This window comes from Amborella trichopoda, chromosome 4 (assembly GCF_054954075.1).
Source record: "Amborella trichopoda isolate Santa Cruz 75 chromosome 4, AtrichopodaSantaCruz75HAP2 v2.0, whole genome shotgun sequence".
NCBI classification, from domain to species: Eukaryota; Viridiplantae; Streptophyta; class Magnoliopsida; order Amborellales; family Amborellaceae; genus Amborella; species Amborella trichopoda.
Window position 1 is genome coordinate 7,581,557 of NC_142339.1, and position 25,101 is coordinate 7,606,657.

Below are 25,101 nucleotides of genomic sequence, written 5' to 3' on the forward strand. Positions count from 1 at the left end.
TCTTCTACACATTCATTCGACATAAATTAATTCAACTTCCTTCAAAAATGCAGCAAAGTAACTTATGATTGTTATAACGAAATTGTAAAATAAATGCTCACAAATACTTAATCAAAGACATACACGTGCATTCGAGCACACATATGCGAGCAGAAAGAAAAATGCATGCATTACTCAAGAACCAGAAGTCAAGTTATGCATTCCAAAAAGGCAAATGCATGAGAGGCTGCCAATATCCTTCACGAAATTATGGAAGGAGGTAGATTGCACATTAACTTAGCCTATCAAAAAGTACATTACAATCAATCGCCATTGGAGGTCTTTTCATCATAACAACCATATTCATAAACTCAGACTTAAAAGGTAGGGTAAAAGAAAATAAGAACAAAGGAAGGAAAGAAACTAATCATATAACTGGTCATCCTGGATGCTACCAATAAGAGCAAACAATAGACTTGTCCAAGCCCAAGAGTGTGTGCCCCCCACATCATTTAATCTTTGTGAGAAGGCGATAGATTGAGAAAAATTAGAAAACTTTAATCAACAAATGCCTTCATTGAGAGGATCTCCGTCCATTACTACTTACGCATGAGTGTCAGCAAAAAACTAAATAAATTACAGATTTGGAATGGTACTAAAATTTTCTAATACATAAAAACAAAGCTGCCATTTGATGATATTTGATTCAAATCAGAGAAAGAGAGAGAGAGAGAGAGAGAGAGAGAGAGAGAGAGAGAGAGAGAGAGAGAGAGAGAGAGAGAGAGAGAGAGAGAGTACCTACATTCTATTGCATAAGAAAATGAAATTAAGGAAAAGAATTCAGATAAGAAATGGACAATCAACTGATCCAATAAAATAAATATTCAGAAACAAAATATTTTGAATTTCTATTCAAGAAAATTAGCTATAAAACTGGACAATCTACTGATCCAAAAAAAAAATTGACAACCAATGAATTGATAGATAGAATATTTCATAGCAAAACACTCTTATACTAGTTTTGTGGCAAATTAATAGAGAAATAAAAGCCTGGCACAGAACAACAATGCGATGGATAAGAAAATATCAAAAAAAAAACAAAAAAAAATTTCATTAAAATGTGAAACACAAATCGATTCCAGAGTAAAAAAATACACAAATAAAGCCATGCATGATAATGGTCACATAAAATCCGCAATAACTTACGAATAAGAAATGTCACTGAAAAAGAAAAACCTCAAATATAATTAATTCTAAAAATAATGAGATCTAACTATTCAAATATCAATCAGAAGATAATGCAAGGGGTGAATCTCAAACAACTTTCTCTCTCTCTCTTTTTTTTTTTTTTTTTTTTTGAGAGAGAGATTGAACCACTGTCATCAAAGGGACAACATTGAATTTTATTATTACTTTTTATTTTAAACTAATATAAATATAAAATTTAGGCTATAGCTTCATTTTTATAATTACGAATGCATAAAAATAGTAAACGAATATTTTGAATAAGAAATATTAATCATAATAAATTTAGGGATAGCCCCTTGGGATTACCAAAATCCCTCCTACCCTGTCAAGTTTAAAACTTTGGGATTTTTTTTTTTTGTGACTTGATATACAAATTTTATTGATGATGATGATGATAACAATAACAAAAACAACAACATATTAATTATTAAAAAGTATTTTGATAAAGTTTTAATAAATAAATAATAATAATCCATTAACAATTGTAATAAAGATCTTGATTATTCATTTTCGAAATTCAAAAGATATTGATGCATTTGTAAAATAGGCCATGATATTAAAGAAAGTTTCATTTCCTGTTCAAGTCTAAATTTGTAGAGTGGGTTGACGGAGGAAAGATTAGCTTTGGGCAACAAGAGAAAGGGAAGGGAGTTGACTAATTGATGGATTTGGCCTTTTGTAAAGCAAAAAGATCAAATTCGTAAAAAGAACAAAGAAAAACAAATTGGGAGGCTAACGGTTATTAAGTTTACTATTGGGGAGGTACAAGGGGTTTTGGTGAATCCAATGGGTTAATAGGAATGGAAATTTTGGGAAGGGGTAAAGGTCACTTTTCTTTTTAATATTTAAAATATTTTTAATCATTATTATTTAATTATATTTATAAAAATATAAAACTCTTATAAATATTATTATCATACCCTTATCCCAATTATTTAGGATTGACTGCACAAACTTGTTATGCCATTATGCTCTATCAAGTGCTATATTCTCTGTAAGAGTATAAGTCTCTATATTTTTTCTCACTACTTCATTTCTCTGTCTTTTTGGACATTTCTCTTGCCCTTTTAAAGCTTTACACTTGAAGCAAATCACACCTCCTTACTAGTATTGTAATAGGTATGCGTTGCACATAATTAGTCAACCTAAGTTTACTTCCCTCATCTCATCACTAATAGGAGCCACCTCTAAGCTCCCTCGAATATATTCATTCTGAAAATTATCATTTACTGTCATATCACTCATCCATCTCAATATTTTCTTCTCTACTACACTCATCCTATGATAATGTTGTTTCTTGATTACCCAACATTCTGTCCCATAAGGCGAAGCTGATCTCATGGTTGTCTTGTAGAACTTCATCTTCAGCTTAGTTGATATGCAGTGATCATATAAAACTCTACTCATACATCTCCAATTCATGTACCCAATTCTAACTATATGTGCAACATTTTCATCAATCTTTTTATTTTTCTTGATGTAATCTATAAAAAAAATACTCTCTTTTAGATTTTTGTTGGCCATAAGTCTTAACTGCTGATATTTATTACAAAACTTACACTCAAATACATATCTTATTTAAAAAAATTTTAAAAAAATTACAAGACTAATTTTCGACCGTGAGATGTGCCATCGTGAAATCCCAACAATTAAAAGAGCTCTCACGTTGTCGGGAAACTTTTTCCTGTCTTTGTGACTCTGAAACTAAAAAGGGCGAAAAAACCTTCAATTACTCAATGTCTTCCAAATGATCAAAGAAACTGCTCAAATAACAACGCGACGCCGGAAACCCTAAATTTCCGCTTTGCGGTCATTGATGGACGCCGCTAGGGTTTCTGGTTTCTGAGTACTTTTGGAATTGGAGTGAAGTTAGGATTTTAGGATCATCATCATTTCGAAAGAGGAAATCCTTTTCGAAGTTTGGATTTCTCAGGCATTGAATTTCTTGTTTTTATGAACTCGAAATAGGTTTCTGGTCTCTGGTCTCTGATTCTTCTTTCCATGGCCAGAGGCTATCTTCACTTGCTCCTGGCTCTTATGTTGAGCTCTTGCTGCTGCTTGCATGGTACGCAAGCTTGATTACGTAAATTTTTTTATAGATGTTAAGAGCCTTTTACTTGAAATGGTAGCTATTCCTACCCTAGCGGGTATGGGCCAATTTAGGAGGTTTCTGCGTTTTCTATGGGGAAGTAAGTTTGCTTATCTGATGTTGTTGTAAATGGTTTAAAAACGGAAGTCATTGCTTTCTTTTCATCGTTCTTTTAGGTCAATAATAATAATAATAATAATAATAATGATTATTATTATTATTATTATTATTATTATTATTTTTGTGGAAATAGGTAAATTAAATATGTCAAAACTCCAAACTTGTTGCCTTCCTCTTCAGAAAAGGGTTGGTTTTTTTTTTCTGATTTGGCAGGTTGTAAATTTATAGCATACATGTATTCTGTTCGCACTGCAATTCAAAGAAGTTTAGTGATAATTCTGGAGAATTGCATGTCTTCTTTGCTATCCGTGAACTTGGTGCAGTATCATCCTAAGAGTTTAAATATTCTGAAACTAAGCATACCTATATAATTTTTGGAAAGGAGGGTAACGCATTTGTCTTCTACTCCAAACTAGGTATTTAAATTCCACTATGTGCATGCTTTAATACTAGGAGAAAACTTTTACTGCAATATTTAAATTCCACTCTTATGTACAGGGTGCACTCTGTGTTTTATGTTGTGTATCTACGTGTGGACACAATTGGGCTAGAAGATGGTTGTATAATAATAAGCCAGTACATTTTGGAAAAGTTGCTTTAATAACTGCAACTTTACTGTAGAATATATGGACTAATTCTTCCAAGTACTGGTTCTGTCTCTCTATCTATCTATATATAGGAGAATGATTTCATGCAACGGTTGTATAGTAGTATAATGCAACCATCTTCAAAAACCATGTTAAAGATATTTGTTTGACATGAATTTTTAAATGTACACTCTTTTCATTTTGAAGAACAATCACAAAAAATAAAATTTTGAAAAAAATGCTCTAGAAAGTTTTCATTTTAGCCCAATTAATATAAGCTGTCCATTTTATTGAGATGGTTAGATATAGGCTTCAGAAGGATTATTTTATTCCCAAAAATTTTATATGGTGTTATCATCATTAGATTAATAATGCTAAAAGAGAAAAAAGTGATTTTGAATTTGTTAAGGCCTAGATCTTGAAATTCACCAAATGGATGGTCAAGATTCATTGTTGGATGGGTACTGATTTTGACCATATCTAGGGTGAAAATTGAATTTTTTTTTCGTAGGATTGATTATGAGGATGAAGAGAATGTGTGTGCAAAGTTTGGGGTCATACAAATGCCAAAAATATGGTTTTCTATGAGCTCATATGTTCAAATGAGCTAGTGTGCTAATCTCAACATTTTCCATATATATATATATATATATATATATATATATTTATTTATTTATTTATTTTGTGTATCCTTGTATCCTAAAGACTCCTCATGGGATTACATATACAAAATCTCATGATATCTTTTGGAAATTGCTTCTTCCTTTCTCCATGGCCTGTCATTTATGAACTTCAATTAGGTTGCAATCATCCAAAATCCATAATGGTGCTCTCAGTTCTGTCCTTTGTTCAAAGATTGTTTTATAAAATATGAATTCATCGTTGATTAAAAAAGAAAAGAAAGGGAAAGTATTTGTCATCCTTGGATTCTTCACCTAATTTGGGGAGCTTTCACAAACTAGTGATATTCTTCACCTGCACAATGAAGTTCTATCACCGTATTGTTTCCAGGTCACCTTGAATAGAATAAGACCTAAGCTGGTCTTCTTGTGAAAAAATATCCTAAATGCTTCCCACGGAAAACAGAGAAAGGGAAAGGGTGGTCAACTTGCCCTGATGCTTGAGAATTGTTCAAAGGGTTTCTTAAGGGAGTGATTCACTGTAATTGAGAAGAAATCACGGAGATGCATTGTGTTATCGATCATTGTAGTAATCTGTCCAAACCCATGCAATGTATTGTATCGTCCAAAATACCCCAAATTTGCTCCTCTCACTGTTCTTGTGGAGATGTCCCTTTGTACTGTATCTTAGTTTTTTTGTTAAAGTGCATTATGTAACATTGACAATCAGGTTTCTATTTTTCTACCCAATGCAAAAATTGCATCCTGGATTTCATTCTCCTTGAAGATTTGTTTTCCATGTTTCCCTTGGGATGTTAGTGATCTAAAACCATTTTAGGTTATCTCCCTTCTACGTAAGATAGTGAGGGATGGAAGCCCACTATTTCCTCCGATGTGACTCATTGAAATATATCCTCTCCAAAAGTTTTACAGTTGTATTCTTATTGAAATGTATCCTTTCCAAAAACTCTTTTTCTTTCGCTGACAATCATAACTCTGGGTTTCTTTCCATAGTGCATATACTATGCTCCTGTGGAGCATACTATATATGTGCTCCCTTGTCCGAATACCTACTTGGGTGTTTATTTATGTATTTATTTTTTAATCTAAAATTTTGCAAACCACCTAATAGTCACTAGATGATTATTTTTAGAGGGAATTTTTTTTTTTACTTTTCTTCATTATCCAAAACTAAGATGGTCTTAGTTCTATTTTGAGACTTTTTTCAACTTTATAGAGAGTGCACTTTGGTGTATTTTTTGTTGAAGTTAGTCTATATATTGAAGAGGTTACATAGTTGAAGTTTGTGGTCCTAAAATTATTCCCAGACTGAGTTTGATCCAAGGGAGTACATAGACAGTATATTCCTTCCAGAGTATCTTCTGCCATTTAACCATGATCTCTAGTGCCAATCAATCTCTTCTTTTCTTATGAAGCTGAGGGTAAGTTTCTAGTACCTCTATGCTAGCCTTAACCTCCATTGAGAGAGTGGATTCTGTTACTTTTGTCTGATTTGATAATCTCCCCTAGGACCTTGCCCTTTCTCCTCAAGTCACTAAAAATAGTCTTGTTCATTTGGTGTTCCTCCTTTGTTCTAAATTCCACCCACCATTCTTTATGTTCATTCCTAGAAGGAAACCATGCAAAATGTTAGTTGGTTTGTGGAATTGATATTGTTTGCTCTCTTTAAGTTGGGTTATTATCTTTTTAACACTGATATGGATGCCTCTTGTCGTGATTGCTGCATATGGGCTGTGGATCTGACGACCATGTTTCATAGCAGCTTTCCTTCACAAACCTGCATATCACTGGTGTGGAATGGGGGTTCTTCATAAGTTATTATTTTTAAGGAACATATTCTAGCAATTCGTTATATTTCCATTGTAGAAATTGGTGCATTAGTTGCTCTTCGTCAAAGGTTTAATGCTTGAGTCAATGTTTTATTTGATTGATTTGGTTATTCACTTTTCTTCGTTTGCTTTTAGATATGCACATGATACCATGCATGATGCAAATAGTTATTATTAAAACCACTGTTCTTACATATTTTTCTTCTTTTTGTTTTTGACGAATTTAGGGAGCTCCAGCTCATTGGAATCAGTACCTGATCTTGTGAAGGCAATGTATATAGTCGTTGATGGTTACCCTTGTGTGCGCCTTCTCAACCTCTCTGGTGAAATTGGCTGCGCAAGTAGGCATCACGAACATTTAATCTCTTTGTCCAGAAAATAGAGAAAGGCATTTGATGATGCGCGTGTCATGATATTACCTTTGCAGAATTGCATATTTAATCGACATATTTTGTGAATTTTGTAACTTCCTGGAGTTATGTAACAATATTTTAGGAATAACACAGATTTTTGAGCACCCACTGTCTGGGGCCTAATGGTTGTCTATGAAGATAATACTTGGTTTGGCATTCTTGGAAAATTATTTACTAGTCCTTGATATATCTGGGAAAATTTGGGGTATTTGTCATTTGCACAACCATTTTATTTACATAGATTAGAGTGGTTTGCTATCAAGAACTTCTCGTCATTACTACCAATGTCTATATGTACATGTTTATTTGTGTGGTAACATGTATTATTATTCTTTGGGAACAACTGTAAGAAGGTTGTGCTTTATAATTATGTTCTCTTCTGCAGACCCTGGTCATGAAAAGGTGGTTGCACCCATTGTAAAGTACCAGAGCATTAATGAAAGTCTCAGTCGCCCATCTGCAATTCTGGTGCCATCAGATGATATTATTGGTTTCTTCAACAGGTGTCTTCCTTATGTCTTGCATATTTCCTTTCCATTATTTAATCTTGTTCTGTGTTGGGCTTATTTATCATGACATACATGTGATATTTGAGTTGTCTTTCAATTGTTCAGTACTGGGAACCTGACTTTGTTATATGTTTATTATAAGACAACTGGCTGATCAAGCACTTGATGCAATGGGAGGCCTTTGGAAAGGGTCTGGCAATTGGATAACAAATTCAGAAGATGAGATTTATCTTATGAAACCTTAAGCACAAAATATTAATGAATAAATTGCATGAGATTGAATTAGATGGTTTTCTTATTAGTTCCATTTAACAGTAGCATTAGTAAGAAATATAAATTTCTGCATAGAGGTTCTGTAGATGGTTCTTTGATGCCTTCATTTCAAGTGGAAATTTTTTTTTATTATCACCAAGTTCAATGGATTGGTATTGTATATTTTAGACTGTTAAGGAAGCTTATGACTTTCTGAAGTGGGGCTAACTAGGGCTTTCTATGCTATATCCTGTGGAAAATTCGATGTGGTGGGTGGTGTATCAATTGGATGACGTATTTCTCTTTCTCAATAAAATGTGAGACCATGTCTGGAGTAGAAAAGGTCTTAGATAGAGTGACCAACTGGCGTGTTACCCCTTTACCATAATACTGTTATAGTTGATTCTTTAAATAAGTTGTTGAATAGGTGATTATGGATGGATCATTGTGGATTTTCCTTGAAAATTAGTATTGAGATGGCATTCGACATTGAATTTGTTGATTACTAAATAGTACTTGTTGACATTCCGGCTAATCGGGCCTATACTTTGAAGTTCATGCCCAGAAGAGGTGCTTTTGAATGAGAACCACCTCTGCGCCTCACTATGTTAGAACTAAGTGTGCTTGGGTTTGGAGTATATTGCCCTGAATTTCACTCAACCAAGGTATCCCATGTTGCACCAAAAGTGGGTAAACTGTATTCATGTCCTGATACATGCAAGCAAATGAATCTTGTAGGCTGACTTTGGGTGAATCTAGGTAGTGATCGTTGAGGCATCAATGTGGATACAGTTTTGCTTATGAGTCCTGTCTCTACACAGTGATCGTCAAGCCTTATCCGAGTTATTTGGGGTCAGCTACATGAGTCCTGTCTCTCCATTCTTTCAAGATTCATGATAAGGTGTGGCAAAGTTTTACGTTTCTGCCTACCACCTCCTTTACCCAGGTTTGGGATGGGTTAAGGGACAGTTTAAGGTCTTCACCCTTATTTGTTCCACAGTCTTGCTTATATATGTTATTCTAAAATCTTGCACTCAACTTTCATGGGGTTGGATATTACATAAATTATTCTGGGCAGCCTTAGTAACTAAGTTTATATGGGACATATTTGTTTGCATTAGAACATATTCATGATTTAGAGTAACAAATTTATCAGAATGGCCGCTCATTACAAGAGTTTGGAGTTGAAGAGGGATTCACAATTTTTCTTTCTGATAGTTTCAGTTTTGAACTATGCAAGACCACAGTTTTCAATACAAGGATGCAATCCCTAGGAAACAAGAACATGGGTATTTGAGCAAACCCGATCCCAACTTCTCTGCAATTCATTGTTGTTTGAGGAAACAGATCCATTTTCCCTTTCTGAATCTCAATTAGGATTCTAGATTGGGGATGCTACGCTTGTTACAGTGTCTTTAACTACGGATAAAACTCTTGGTGTTTAATTGTATGATGTTCTTTCTTATTTTTGTTATGATGCTTACCAGAATTGGACATTTGGTTTTGTAAACATCATATGTGGCTTTGCCTTGAGTTGAATATGCTCTTTGTATCAAGTAACTATAGAAGGATCATTTCCTTTTGTTTCCCCATTTCAGGGTATCATCTGATTTGCCCTATGCACAGAGGGTAGCGGGTGTTTTGATTGAATCTGGCACCTATTACCAAAATGGAACAGGTCAGTGTATTATAGTATACCTCCTATCTCTTCTTGGAATTCAGAAATGTTTCTTCTCTATGAGCATATCCGTTCAATGGAGACAGATTTCAATCATTTATCGTCACTGTGGAAAAGTATCTTTTCCCTGTAGGTTTCTCGCCAGTTGAAAAGTTTCCACAGGCTGAGTTTGCACCCTACAAGAATGTCACCTATGAATGGAATCCTATTGTGAGTATTGAATCAATCATATTGAGGTTTCTATAGAATAACAACGGTAGTAACAACAGTACTTAATTGGTAGAACCAGTCGGTTCATCTATTTTAATGGTTTAATTTCAGATGAGTCTTTGCAGGGATCAAATATTATGCAGAACCACTATGCGTTTCCTGTGTTTCTACTTTCTCGGAATAGCACATTGATCTTGAGGGAGGTAAAAAGATCTCTGTATTCTTCTTTCCCTTTGACTTGAGTCGGCTTATGTGGAAGGTATGTTATGTAGTCCTGTTGATTTGGAAGGGATTTTGTCTAATCTTGAGACATTATGGCATCTGTCTGTGAACTCTCTCTCTCTCTCCCTCTATATATGTATTCATACATATGTGTATGTATGTATGTGTGTGTATATGTATGTATGTATGTGTGTGTGTGTGTATGTATCTATATATATTTACATATACACACACACACACTAGTAAAACACACCTTTTTTGCAGGTCTCACAGAAATTTATGAGTTGTAATGTGGTGAATGAGAAAATATGACTTTGTCTCTCTTTATGGTATGTAATTGAATTTTAGACATTGGTTAGCAAAAAGAGTAAGTTATTTATGTTACATTTTATAAATAACAGATAAAAGTTTGATATAGCTAACAGATAAAAGTCTGATATAGCTAATTATGTAAATCATAATTAATTCAACTATATATTAGACGTAATGTGGTGAATGAGAAAATATTACTTTATCTATCTCTTAATGCTATGTAATTGAATTTTGGACATTGGGTCGGAAAATGAGTAAGTTATTTATGTTATATTTTATAAATAACAGATAAAAGTTTGATATAGCTAATTAAATAAATTATAATTAATTCAATAATTATGTAAATAAGTATAATTATGCAATTATAGGTTAATAATAATATAATTATAACTTCCAAATTTATAGTAATAGGAAAAAGCTGGGATTAGCCCACTAGCTCATATGAACATATGAGCCCAATGGCTCAGATTGAATTTGGGCCGATCTGACGATCACAAATGTCCGGTAGTGTTTGAATTTTATTTTATTTTCCACAAATCCAAATCACTTGAAATTTTCGGTGTGTTCCTCTCATCAAGGCGCACCTAATAAAAATATAAAAAAAATTATTTTCAAAAAATAAAATGACCAAAATACCCCCCAAAACTTTTCGGGGGTATTTTGGTCAATTTATTTTATGTAAAATATTTTTTTGATTTTTTTCCAAGATTCACCTATTTTTTATAAACACGTCTAAAATTTCAAGTGATTTGGATTTATAGAAAACAAAATAAAATTCAAACATTACCGGACATCCGTGGTCGTCAGATCGGCCCAGATTCAATCTGGGCCGTTGGGCTCATATGTTCATATGAGTTAGTGGGCTAATCCCAGCTTTTTCCATAGTAATATATGTTTGTTATTCTTAATAGTATTTTATAAGATAGTCATGATATTTAATCATGGTTCTAATTATTTGTGCAATAGTTATAATATTAATATTGTTAGTAATGTTTATGTAATAATTTTGGAAAAAGTGTATATAGAGCCGAGACTCTAAACAATCAAATTAGAGCCCACCTCAAAAATTTCACTAAACGGGTTGTTTTGATACCCAAATATCCTCAAATTGATCATCTCGGCATCAAGATGCATGGATATGAGAAAGAAATGGATTTCAAGTTTTGGAAGTGGTGCATCTTGTAACGCATTTTTGGATCGTCAATTTTCAAGTTTTCATAGATCTGCTCGATGTACACTATTTTTGAAGCTTTAAATTTTATAATTAGAAATGAAAATATATTTTAAAGCTATCACAAAGATTTCCAGTATCGAAACATTATTTCTCGACACTATTTGAAGGTGGGCTCAAATTTGATTGTTTAAAGCCTCGGCTCTATACAAACCACATCCAATAATTTTTAATATTATAATATTTACATATAATAATAATTAATAAGTTCTTAAAAGATCCCAATGCATTAGCTAAAAATTTCCCAAGAATTGGGAAGTTTACATTATTTTATTTTAAAATTTGAGATAATTATCTATATCTACATGCTAGATATAGGTAACTAATAAACATCACATTGATAAATAAGATAACATGCCATGAAAAAGACTTTCCATCACTTTTTCTATCTACATGAAACCCACCATCCAGAAAGAAAATAAGACAAATTAATTTTATTTAATATTGTAGTAAAACATTATAAAAAATACTTAAATTTAATATTATGTCATTTAATAAAATATTTATATATTATATGTTGGGCTTTATATGTTATTTTATATTATAATTTGTTTTTATTCTATAAGTTGGAATTCTCTTTATTTCTATGATTGATAGTTTCCACATAAGTTCCCATATAAAAAAGTGCTAATATTTCTAAACAACGGGAAAAGAGAAAAAAATTCTATCCTACAAAATGTAAAAAGAGATATGTGACAAAATCGGTGTACCGTAAAAATTAGTGGGGCAAAATCAGCATTCAAAAAGACATTGTCGCAAGAATAAAAGGAATCATTGGCATTCTAAAAATAAATAAATGGGATCACCTTCTCGCATAATGTATAATAGATACATATAGGGGGATGTTTTACATACAAAAGAAGTTTAAGAAGTTTATATAAGGTGTTAATCTTATACTGTAGAAGTAAGGTGCACCTAAAAAATCTACTCTAAAATCTTGTTTCAACGTCGAAATATCCTACAATTGATCATCTCGACCTCGAGATGGATGGATATGAAAAAAATGATTCCAAGTCCTAAAAAAGGTGCATCTCGTAACAAATTGTCTAGACCGTCCATTTTAAAAAATTGTCTAGACTTCCATCCGCATCACCATCTGAGCCTTATTCCAACTATTTAAGGTTGGCGATAGTAATCCTTTTCCGCCAACAAGATTCATGATAGGGATGTGGGCAAAACTTTTCTGATGGCTGTCACCCTAACACAAGCCTCCTCTTTTCTCATTAGGGCTTGGGATCGGCAATGGTAGAAACCAATGGTTTAAAAAGCGGATCGGTGACCCAGATCGGGCACCTCAAAAACCGATCCGGATCGGTGAATCGGCAATCCGGATCAGGAATAGGCTGAATCGGTCGAATTAAAGCTTCAAAAAAATCCGAAAAAATTATTAAAATTCATTATAAATGTTGTTTTTTAGGAATCCAATAAGAAATGAGGGTACTACATTATTAACTTTCATTTTTTTCATCAATTTGTGAATATTGAGATGTTCTTTCCCTGTATGAACTTATGTTGACCATTAAATTTACATCACACAAAAGAAATCATAGAATTATCATGGATTAATTATATAATCATATATGGACTACAATAAAGAGTTGACTAAATCGATGAAAATTTGGCCACTAAAATTTCGAATTGGCAAAAAACCCTAATCCGCTAATAAAACCCAAATTATTACAACTTAACTAACTATAATATTATATACCAACAATATTTTATAATTATTTTATTATATAAATAATAACAAATCCAAAATATTTTATAATATCTTCTAATTTAAAATGTATTATTGACAACTGTAAGAAAAATAATACACTACATGATTTATAATACAAAAATTAATAAATAAAATAAAAGATTTGGTTATCAATGTAGAAATTATTAGAATGCGTACCAATTTTCTTTAATTTTTTAGGTTTCTAGAATAAATTAGTGGAAGAGATTGTTAGTAGAAAGAGAGATATTTCAAATGGCCTCATTGTATGAATCCTATCTTTAAATTAATATTACTAAATTTATGTTAAAGACCATCTTGTTATAAAAATAAAAAATATAATTAGACCATTTATTCCTTGGTTGTATGAAGAAATACCTTTTATTTTTTTGACAAGAAATACTTATTGTGTTATCTTTTATTTTTTTTTACAAGAAAAATATGATACTTGTTGATTATCTTTGTCTTTTTTTTTTGACAAAAGAATGTCTTTTTTTTTTGACAAAAGAAAAAGATGTTGTACTACATTTCTTTTTACTTGTATTACTTTTTATTTTTTTTTACAAGAAAAATAAAAAAATGATGCTGCCAATGTACATTTTATTTTTTTATGCCTTTTGTTTTATTTTTTTTGCAAGAAATACTTGTTATATTACCTTGTATTTTTTTTACAAGAAAAATAAAAAAATGTTGTATTATCTTTTTTATCTTTATCTTGAAAAGCCTTTTATTTTATATTTTTTCTATTTTTTTACAATAATATTTTTTCCTTTGTTTATTTTTTTTGACAACAAATTGTATTTTTTTTACAAGAAAAATAAAAAAATGTTGTATTATCTTTTTTATCTTTATCTTGAAAAGCCTTGTATTTATATTTTTTCTATTTTTTTATAACAGTATTTTCTGCTTTTGTTTATTTTTTTGACAACAAAATTTTTTTTGTATTTTTTGGTTGTGCGCTAAGGGGTTCGAACTCAAAAAAAAAAAAAATTTGTTGTGCGCTAAGGGGTTCGAACTCAAAATATTTTTTGGTGTTTGCTATGGGGTTCGAACTCAAGACATACACCCAAAATTCGGTGTTGTCAACCAACATGGCCATGTCGCCACATGTGATTCTTCTAGCTTCCATAATAATATATATTCAATGATATTGCTTTAATGACTTTTTGTGAGAATTATCCCACATCGAAGGATGAGTGTTGCTTGGTTCTCTATAAAGTCATGTGTATTAGACTTTCTGTTATGCCTGTAGAAACGTGAGGGAGGCAAACGTGAGATGAGTTACCACGTGTGGCCACGCGTCACTCTCGTGCGGTGGCGACGTGTCACTCATGTGAGGTTGCCACGTGTAAACCCAAAAAAAATACCGGTTTTTTCTTTGAGACTCGCGATTCACTATTCGGAATCGCCCGGTTCTCTCTGGACACGGGCGATTCCCGGTTTTTTCGTGGAACCGGCTCGATAGCAGGCGATTCCCGAGTCGAACCGGGCGAGTCCGGCTCGACTCGGCGAGTTTTCAAACACTGGCAGAAACCGTTTTTAAAACTTTAAATTTCATAATTAGTGGTGAAAATATATTTTTAGGTCATTGTAAAGGTTTATGATACATGTATTGCATCTTTTCGAAAGATTTAGAAGTGCACCTTACTTTGATTGTTTAAGGTCGACGCCTTATGCAAATCACACCCATTATATATGTCTGTATGTGTGTGTGTGTGCGTGTGCGTGCTGTATGCATGAGTGCGTGCATGAGTGTGCACACTCGAGTGTGTGCATGTGTATGTTATGCTATCTTGCGTGTGTGTACGCGTGTGCGTGTGCACGTATGTTATGCTCCTGCATGTGTGTAATTGGGCATGCATGCCTGCGCATGTGGGAACATATCGTATGCTTGCTCCCATGAGTGAAACTGTTACGTGGGAGGATTCGATATGAAATTTTGATATCTACCTAGAATCACAAGATGACTATTTTCCAAAGAAGAATTTGGACTTACGAGTTCTTCAACAGTTTGATCTTACTCTCCAAAATTTAGACAGTCTCCATCGAGTCTTAGATTGGGGTTGTCCACTAGGTTGAAGAGGTTACACCTGCAAAATTTGGTGTCCTAAAATGACTCCTAGATTGGGTTTTTACATGAGGGGAGTAAATTGACAGTATGCTCCTACAAGTGCAGAATCTTGACGTATATATATATACACACACATACACATACACATATTGACGTATGCATGTATATGTATGAACAATTCTGGTTAAACTACCTTTCAAGATCGTTAAGATAGTCAGCTCATCCCAATTTGACATTTATCGTGTTAGTTTCAAGTTCCATTTCAATTAGGTGCCTCAAAACACGTGTTAAAGAGTGGCCAAATTGCACATCTTCAAGATTGGGAACCCTGAACAAGCGATGGCAATTTGGTTTCGGTCCGCTTAAGTGGACCTAGGTTCAATGACAATAACAGCCCAGTTGTCCAAGGTTAGTAACATTGAACTGCCAAATGTCGACAATACCTTTGGTTGTTTGGGGTTAGCAACATAGAACTCAGTGTTTTCCATTGTAAAATCTTTTTTCATGTTTCTAACCTTGAACAACTGAGGTCATTGATGTCATCTTGCTCAAGCTATGTAGGTGGAGCCAAATTACTAAAATGCCCCTACTTGTTTAGGGTTCCCATTCCTGAAACAAGGGGCAATTTTGTTATTTTTCAATGTACTCTTTGAAGAGGCATCTGATTGAAATGAAACTTAAGATTTAACACTCCTAATGCTAAATAGGGTCATTTGACTGCTTAAATGATTTTGTAAGGTGGTTTGACCAATTGTTTGATCTTGTCCCTATCTATCTATCTACATGCACACACACACATATCATAGATTCGTTAGTGGGATTCGTTTTTGCTGTATAATCTTCTCGTTCATGTATATTGTATACTGGTCTACGACATTGTCTTTGCTGTTCTTGATCTGCTTGTTTATTACATCATTTGACCAGGTTGCTGCAAAGAATGAGAATAGCATCAAAGACTATCCTGTGGATGTTGCAGAGTTTGACCTGATTATGCAGGTAAGAGGCTACACCTGCTGACTGTTTGCAAAGTTCTTATCTTTGTGTCATGTGAATTGACGTTCAGTTGTGCCTTGCATCTCTTTCACATTTTCCAACTGGTTTGGCATAGACAACGAAAAGTGGAACTCACAATTCAGAATCTTGTCTGAAGGAGCGGTCCTGCCTCCCTTTGGGTGGATACAGGTGAGATCAGTTCATTCATGCATTATATGTTTTCAAGCTTATACTTAAGAGAAATCACTTTTATTTTTTCTAGGATAAGCAAAGTATCAGAAGCATGAGGTTAGTGTGTGATTATTTATTGATCATCATCATCATCGAAGCATTTTCCAACTATTTGGGATTGGCTACACGAATCCTGGGTAGCCATTCGTTCTATCAAGTTCCATATATCCGACGCCTTAGCATAAGCAGATAATATAGATTCAGGATTCATGTAAAATTTTGGTAAAATATTTGCATTGGCTGACTACCTTATATATCCCACCTCCTTTACCTAGGCTTTAGACGGGTTAAGGGAAAGTTTAAGGTCCTCACCCTTCTTAGGCCATGTGTGATTATTTATTATAGTTGGATATTTTAATCTATGAAATGGCCCACAATCCCATCTATTTCAGTTATATAATTATCTGAACTTGTGGTAAGTCATCCATCAGAGTGGATTGTATATAAAAGAGTGGAAGTTTTACAATTTATAAATTGTAAAAGAGTATCAGTTCCATGGCAGAGAGCTACCCTTTCTTCTGTAAAACTGATGGCTAATGGATTAATTTGTTTTATCTGTTTCTTTCTTGGCTTGTATTGGTTTGCTTTTAACCATTCTTGTTGATTTTCCATTTGATGCATTCTTTGAAATCTAAGTTAATGTTTTCTCAGGTTCCCTGCAGACAAGCAGTTGTTTCCATCCTATTTATTTATTTACTTTATCTTTTTGTTTGTTTGTTTGTTTGTGTATTTGCATGTGCGCCCATGTGTGTGCTTTGGGAGAAGGGTCGTTAGATAAATATATTTCCAGATCCTTTTTAAGTTGAAATATATGGCCATTGTGAGTTTCAAAAACAAAGTATATAGCCATTGTGCATACTTTAGGTCACAAGGCATACATAGGAAGCTTGTGTTCTTTGTCCATGAGATAAGGTTAGGACAGGTGGGACATTTATTTCTCCTTCCCCTTTTCTTCATTGTAGGGTGTAAGGGTGCAGGATGTAAGTTGGCAATTGTCATATGTGGTGAGGAAGTGTTGAGTAATAAATTGCATCAGTAGACTTGGTAATAGGTGATATTCGGTCATTATTTAGTATTTTCACAATTTGATTTTAATGGAGAATATGGGGTGCTGTGATTAGTAGTTGATTTGCTTTGCAAATCATAGTCTATTAACAATTAATTCCATAGAGTAGGTGATTTGTCAGCTCAGAGATCCTTATTAAAAGCGGAAAATCCTTGAAGGAGAACTCTCAGTTGCATATGGGTGCTACTTTTCCAGTGATAAGACTTCATACCCTATCATAGCTTAGATTCTGGGAGTTTATTCCCTTTGGTTTGATCTAGATTCAATGGATATGGAATCTCTTATGTCAATCTTTAGTACTTTTCCTTGTTTGAGAGAACTGTGAGAAGGGAAGACTTTCAGACATTATCATGACCAACTAATGGAGTTTTGTTTAACAATGGCAAGTATGTCAATGAATTTTAGATTTTAGCAGGTGAATGTCCAGTGCCTTAGACTTATGCAAGTTGGACATATCTGCATTTTCATGAACCACTGGTTTTATTTTTCTTTGGGTAAAGAAAGAAGCATAACTGTATACATTAAGTTGCATAAATTTGATATGCTAGGCTGATTATGTCTTTACTTGTCACATACATACCAACTAAGGCTGTGCATTATTTAGAAAGAGCCATTTTAAAAGATCCCTTCTGAGAAACTCTTCAATATAGAAGTCAATCTGGCATCTTTGCAATAAAAAAGTTGAACTCCGTTGTTTATTAGTGTTTTTGGAAGTCCTTTGTGGATTGGATTCAGTTTGACGTGCTTTCATTTTAAGGCTGACATTGACCAATTCTTCAAACAAACATTGAGTTTCCATTACTTGGCAAAAAGTAAAATTTATTGCTGTTGCATTGTCCTTAATTTTAACCTAGAGTTGATTTTTTCTGACACCTGAAGGGCAGTGTCTGGTCTTCACTACCACCTATTAACATTTCCTCATCGAGCCCTGCAAAACCAATTATATTTGCTATGGCATCAGTGGATTCTGCATCTCTTTTTCGGGACAAAAGTCTTGGAGCAGATTCCTCGTTGTCTGTAAGTTATGGTTTTAGATTTCAGTTTCAATTGTCCATTGATTCTTATATATATTGTGGTTTTGTTTGATGAGCTCCTGCCAAAATGATTGACTGACCTTTGAATTTATTGTAGGGATTGATTGCCTTGCTGGCTGCAGTGGATGCTCTTTCCCATATTGATGGTGTCAATGATTTAAGGAAACAAGTAATTCTTTTTAAACATTTTCTCTTTACACAACTCGTTTCTTGGTGGTTGAGGATTGGGCATATGTGACTATTTTCATGATATGTTGATTTAAGGCTATCATTTTAGCAGCAACATCAAGGTCTATATGTACCTGTCATTTTTTTCTATTAGATTGAAGTCCAGGAGTACCATCCCTTGACAAAACCTGCTTCAATGTCTTGAGTTTCTTTGGCCTTAAATATGTAAGGAAATAAATCATGTTGTATGGTGTGAAGCTGTTAAGATCTTTGACACCACTAACACGTTCTCATTTTATGCCATATTGGAATCTTATTAGATTGTGTTGATATATTGTAGGAATACATATTCTGGAAAGGGTGTAGAGACTAAGAGAAGTGTAAAGTGAAGGAATTTGTATAATGGCCATAATTGAAAAGATTTTACTTCTATCATACACAACTTTCAAAATGGAGAATGTGTGCAGAGAGTTGAATCCAGTCGATCACATTTTTATTTAGTACAAAGTCCTGTAATATATTTCAGTTGGGTCTATTATTTGTTTAAACGTTTTTATAACTATAACCGTATGGAGCAACATGTTCTCCTCCTCATCCAGTGGGTATGGTCCATTTAGGGGTGTCATTGAGTGAGCCAAGCCAAGCTTGCATATGAAACGTGGCTTGCATGCGTAGAGGACCAGCTTGATCTTGGCTTGGCCTTACATTTTCACTCAAACACACCCACAAATGTACTCAAATCATAAACAATCCCAGGACAAGCCCATAAATGGTGCAATATACAATATAATATCCATATTACACGATGTACAAAGTATTTCATTTTTTTTTTGGTATATATTGTATACATTGTTTTTTGGAAGTGTTAACTGTAGTATATATTGTGTACATTTTATACAGTGTATATATAATTTTTTGATGGAGAGCAAAATTATTCTTATTTTATGTATATATAATTTTTTTGATGGAGAGTAAAATTATTCTTATTTTATATTTTTATTCAATTTCAAAGGATTTATATTATATTTTTAGGATTAGGGTTTATTTCTAAGGGTTTTAGTTTTTTAGGAATTCTAGGGCTTTTATATATATTTTTTATTTATTTCATGAGTACTATTCACAAGTACTGTTCATGAGTACTATTCACAGGGGTAAAAAACTGTCATTACCAATTTTAAGTTTAAGTTAGGATATATGGGTCAATGTATTATTTTTTTGGACAATTTTTGTACTTGGAACATTAAATTATAATATGTAAAAAAGTGTGTGGGGCCTTGAGGGGGTCATCCACATGATTTTTAGAACTTGAAAGAAAGAAAAAAAAAAAAAAAGTTTAGGCTTTTGCAACTCTAACTTGGGTGTGGAGAAGAAACCCTAGATTTCTTTGAATTGTGCTTGTGTTTTGCTTTTGTTCTTGCTGTTTTTATTGTTCCTCAAGTTTCTCTACATTATTTTTATTCAAGCTCTTGTCGAGATTGAGCTTGGCTTGTTTAATAAATCAGCTAGTGGTCAGCTTGACTTGGCTTATCGAACATTGCACAAGCTTGACTCATTATGCACCAAATTGATAACTTCGAGCTGGCTTGGCTTGTTGATAACCATAGGTTCATTCAATCATGGTTTCTGAGAACTGTCATATTACTCAGCTGTGAGTGAATGAGACTTATTTTTAGTTGTCAATGTTTTTCAGCAGTTTGGGATCACTTTGAACCACCTAGTTCGGATGTTATATTTAGCAATGTATGTAGTTGCACTCCTATGTGCAGTGTTTTCTTCTTGAATCTTGAACAATACGTGAATATGATAGTTTGTTGCTATCTTGATATTTGTCCGTTCATCTCATATGATGATAACCCATCCATATCTTGTATGCTATTAAACATCCAATTATTGATGCTTACTATTTTTCTATGCAGCTCGTTTTCATGGTATTCACAGGAGAAGCTTGGGGTTATCTTGGCAGCCGTAGGTTTCTTGCTGAACTTGATAATGTTGGACAGTCGGTTGATGGTCTTAACATCACTTTGATTGAGCAGGTACCTTTCACTTTTTAAGATGTCTTCTATATTTTTTTCTTTTTCTACATCATCTTTTTTATCTCTGTATGTATTCATTTCTGGCATCATTTAGAATATGCACACTGTTTTAAGTAAGATTTTAAAGTCTGTTCTAATCCATGATGACAGCCAAGGGTTGTTAGTGTTATAGTGATTGTCACAACTTGCATAATGGCTGTTATTTTTAAAAACTATGCATCGTTTAGAGTGTTTACTGCAACAGTCTGCTACCATTAGAACAACTATTGTAATTGTGAGTTATCATTTTCTTTTGAAAACCTTTGTGTAACAATGCTTTAGTATGTAAGTTATTGGATAGTCTCTGTAGTGGCACTAGTATGTAAGTTAGTCAAAGCCAAATATTATGCAGCTGGAAGTGAATCCTTTTATAGTTATTTCTTGTTAGTAAGGGATCTCAAAAAACAAATATTTTAATGTACTTTGTAACTGTGTTGGTTTTCCCTTTCTTAGGTCCTGGAAATTGGATCAGTTGGGAAAGGCATGACAGAAGGGGTCGCAACTTTTTTTGCTCATTCTGGAGAGGTGAAAAAATTAATGCATTCTGAATTCTGAGGCTTTTATGTTGGTGTAGGTTTTGTCATGTGCTCACATGTTTCTTGACATCGCTCATTTAATCCTCACTAGGATTGCCCTAGAGTGCATCCTCTATGTATGTTTGTGTGTGTATGCACTCATGCATGCTCATATGTATAGTTTTAACTTGCAACAACATTAAGCCAGAATGTCATTTTGAATTACTCAATGACCAGTTGAATATATAACATACTGCACGTAGATCATGGTGTATTTATCTTATTTTTCCTATGTAGAATTCTTCAGCAACAATGGATACACTGAATGCTTTACAACTGGCAGCCGGCTCATTTAATACTGAGAGCATTCAGATAAAAAATGCAAGCTCTTCAAATCCCGGCATTCCTCCATCATCTTTGATGTCTTTCATGAAAAAGGTAATGCTATTGTTATATGAAGTATCATTATACTAGCTCCATCCAGGTTGTTCTATTCAGGCAGTACCGGAACCATCCCTTTTAATATTCTATTAGTGAAACAGTTTTGTTATTCCAGGATATTTCCGGGATGTTCTGCTTCCAGTATGTTTTTAACTTTTGTTGTTGAATATTTACTGAGGTAACTCAAAGGTTTTGCATATTAATAAAACTTACTATGTTCTTCATCGTAGTAATAGACTTTCATTTCTAATTATCGCAATCATGATTTCTAAGTTTGACCACCTTTTGTGATTTTGTGTTTAATACTTATTACACCCTTTCGTGTTTGTCATTCAACTGTTTATTCACCATCCTCAAGTTTTTTTCAAAAAAGCTCAATAGCGACAGTAATTTATCAAATTTTTATAATGGCTCTGAGGTGAAATTCTGTCCCTTTTGGCAAAACCAAGGGCATTTAACAATGAGTGTCCTATACCACCAATAAGTTGGAAACTGTGAGCTTATAATGTGCTACTTGAATTGTGGACATTATGATGTTTTTCTATGAAATATTGGAAGTATGAAAAACTTAAAGAACTAATGGTTGGTGTGTTCATGCTGCGGGTGTACTTTGGAGCTCTCTAAACCCCATTCATTATGTACCTAATATATTCTGTAGTTTTTTTTTTTGAGATAATATTCTGTAGTTGGAAATGAAATGTGCTGATTTTATGAGCCAAACAGGTACAGACCTTTTTTGTGATTTACTGTTGCTTGGAAAATAAGTATATCCTGATAATCTGACATGTTGCTTAAATAGATAAGCCTGGCACTTTTTCTGTTGACTGGAAAATTCCCTGGCATAGATTCTAATCTAGGATAATAGAACTAAATGTTAGTTTCTCAAAATTTAACGGGTCACCCTCTCTTGCTAGTTCTGACCAGAACTTCAACGCTTTGTTCCCTGATACACTCTTTCTTATTTACAGAACTCTTCAATATCAGGGGTTGTTGTTGAGGAATTTGACACAGCTTTTTCCAACAAATTCTACCACAGCCACCCGGATGATGCTTGTGCGCCACTATTTCTTGAAATTCTTTGCAAATCAAAACAGTCCCATGTCTTATGGAAGACAATTGTCGATTCGGAACTAGCCATCATTGAAATGATGGAAGTTGTGAAGAGCGTGGAGTCTCCATGTGGCTCATGTCCTGTTCTGTTGACTCTCATTCTCAATCACAGCCCATCATTTCATCAGATGATGAAGACTCAAATGAACTGTTGTCATCCATACTCCATTGAAGCATCGTATGCTTCTATTAAAAATATCTTGGTACTCTTCACTGCTACTACTTTCCTCTTTGAGATTAATACCCTCTTTTTTTCATCTTCTTGCTGTGCAGCAAATATTAACTCTTCATCAATAGTGGCAGCCGCATCTTTGGTTGCTAGGGCACTTTACATACTTGCTACCGAGGGGTCAAAACTTAGCACTCCGACTCTTCAATCCATTAGCATCAACATCACTCTTGTTAATGACCTTGTGGGATGCCTATTGACTTGTGAACCAGGACTTTCTTGTGAATTGGTGGCCAAATACATCTCTCCTTCGCAGATTTGCCCCAATCACTATGTTGGGGTTATGATCAGTTCACCGGAGGCGCCACCCCAACAATATGCAGATGATACGTCTAGGTTTGTTTGGAACTTTTTAGCAGATAGGACCTCTACCCCAAGAGAAAATGGTAGCAATTCGGATTGCTCACAAGGTTGCGAGGGCGTGGATGAAGTGTGCGTTGGCGCTGAAGTGGGTGGCAGGGGAGTGTGTGTGCTCTCTACCACAAGGTATTCACTTCTTTGATTATGGTTCTGTCTTATGAAGTAAGTGATTCTCATCTGGATTATTCGAAATTATGATCTTGTTTGAAGTTTTGTTTGTGAAATTTTAACTCAATAAAAACGAAACAAACGTTTTACTTTGTCCATGAAATTTTGTGGTTGTTGTTTTTCACCCTTCTCCAAATTTTGAACTCTGTTACTTTTGGCAACTGTTTTGAGTATTTTAGTCCACTCGGTTTTATGAAATTTTTTTGTGCATGTTGCGCTTCTTCTGTTGTTGAACAGTACTTTCATACCAAATGAATGACAATTTTGATCATTTGGTAAAATGCAAGATTAGGAGAAAAAAAATAGAAAAACCAGATTAAAGGAAAAAAGTAAAAGATAAGGAGAAAAACTGACGATATTACACTTACTTTACTACGATAAACCCTCAGATTAAATGAGGGACCAAATTGTTTTAGACAAAACGTGGGTATGCAACAGAATCACCAAAAATACCAAATCCTGACTCTCTCTCTCTCTCTCTCTCTTGTTTGATTAACTTGTTTGAGTTCCGATCTTTTCAAGGGTAGGGGACCCCTTCCCTGTTGATCTATCCAAAACAAATAGTTTCATTAACTATTTGCGAATTTGGTGATTGTTTTGCTATGTTCGTAGGTATGTACCAGCTTATTCAACTCGCTTGAAGTTTGAGTCAGGTTATTGGAGTGTGGTTCCAGCAAGTCATGGGGATGAAATGGGGGAAGTGGACCCTGTGTGGACAGAAAGCTATTGGAATACCATTGGGCTTAGGGTTTACACAGTACAGAGCAGGGCTTACGACCTCAATGTTTTGCTGGCTGGAATTGGGGTGACCTTTGCTTCATACGTTGCGATAGTTTTTACCCGAGCCACTCTCATGAAAGTCCTCAAGCATGATTGAGAGAGAGAGAGATTTAGAGATTTTGCTTTTTGTATTTGGGGAAGGGATTCATACAGCTATGGAGTTGAATGGCTTTTCCTATATTGTATTTTGTTGGATTTTCTGAAAAGCATCTCCCTTTTATTTTACCTCCACCATTTACTTCTTTCGGATTAGAGAATACGATGAAGTTCAGAAAGTGGCAAAACTAAAATGAAATAAAAAAGGAAAGTATTCAACAAAGTTCTATGCAGAAACTTAGGTTATTTTAGGTGGGAATTGAAAACCTCGGGTATTGGATCGGCTTCCATTGTACTAATTTCAAATTGCCAATTCATATCAGTTGTACTCTCGTATTTAAAAAGAAATAGAAAAGGGGTTGTTTAAGGATTATTTATCTTTTGTACATGGAGGTCACAATTATTTTTGTCTTTTATATTTCAAAATAAGTGGTTGTAAGAGTATCATTGATTAGACACAAAAAGTTTCAAAAAAGAATTTTTTGGATTTTACCACCCATCTCAAAACTGATTGTGACTTTTATGTACATGATAAATTCTCTTTGTAGACAATGCTAATTAAAAAATACATTTAGAATAAAGAATGTATAGAATGAGATTGTTTACATTTGATAAGATAGTATAGAATGAGATTGTTTACATATGATAAGATAAATTGTCTCTTTGTAGACAATTCTAATTAAAAAATACATTTAGAATATGAAATGTATAAAATGAGACCATTTAC

The 25,101-nt window shown here is 33.8% G+C and overlaps 1 protein-coding gene across 8 annotated transcripts; it reads left to right on the top strand.

Annotated features, from left to right (window-relative positions):
• Positions 1-2,962: 2,962 nt before the first annotated feature.
• Positions 2,963-24,484, top strand: LOC18439568 (Zn-dependent exopeptidases superfamily protein). 8 transcript variants are annotated; one of them, XM_088864725.1, is made up of 16 exons: positions 2,963-3,292; positions 6,721-6,834; positions 7,292-7,409; positions 9,266-9,345; positions 9,479-9,555; positions 9,667-9,814; positions 16,033-16,104; positions 16,217-16,290; positions 18,278-18,415; positions 18,530-18,601; positions 20,517-20,636; positions 21,129-21,200; positions 21,488-21,628; positions 22,600-22,684; positions 23,015-23,456; positions 24,111-24,484. In XM_088864725.1, exons 9-16 carry the CDS (start codon positions 18,350-18,352, stop codon positions 24,373-24,375), a joined length of 1,263 nt encoding a protein of 420 aa, XP_088720851.1. In that variant the 5' UTR covers positions 2,963-3,292; positions 6,721-6,834; positions 7,292-7,409; positions 9,266-9,345; positions 9,479-9,555; positions 9,667-9,814; positions 16,033-16,104; positions 16,217-16,290; positions 18,278-18,349; the 3' UTR covers positions 24,376-24,484. The 8 variants fall into 8 exon arrangements, with proteins under 8 accessions (XP_088720851.1, XP_088720846.1, XP_088720850.1 ...); XM_088864720.1 differs by having other exon boundaries at positions 18,283-18,415; XM_088864724.1 differs by having other exon boundaries at positions 9,667-9,758.
• Positions 24,485-25,101: the final 617 nt, after the last annotated feature.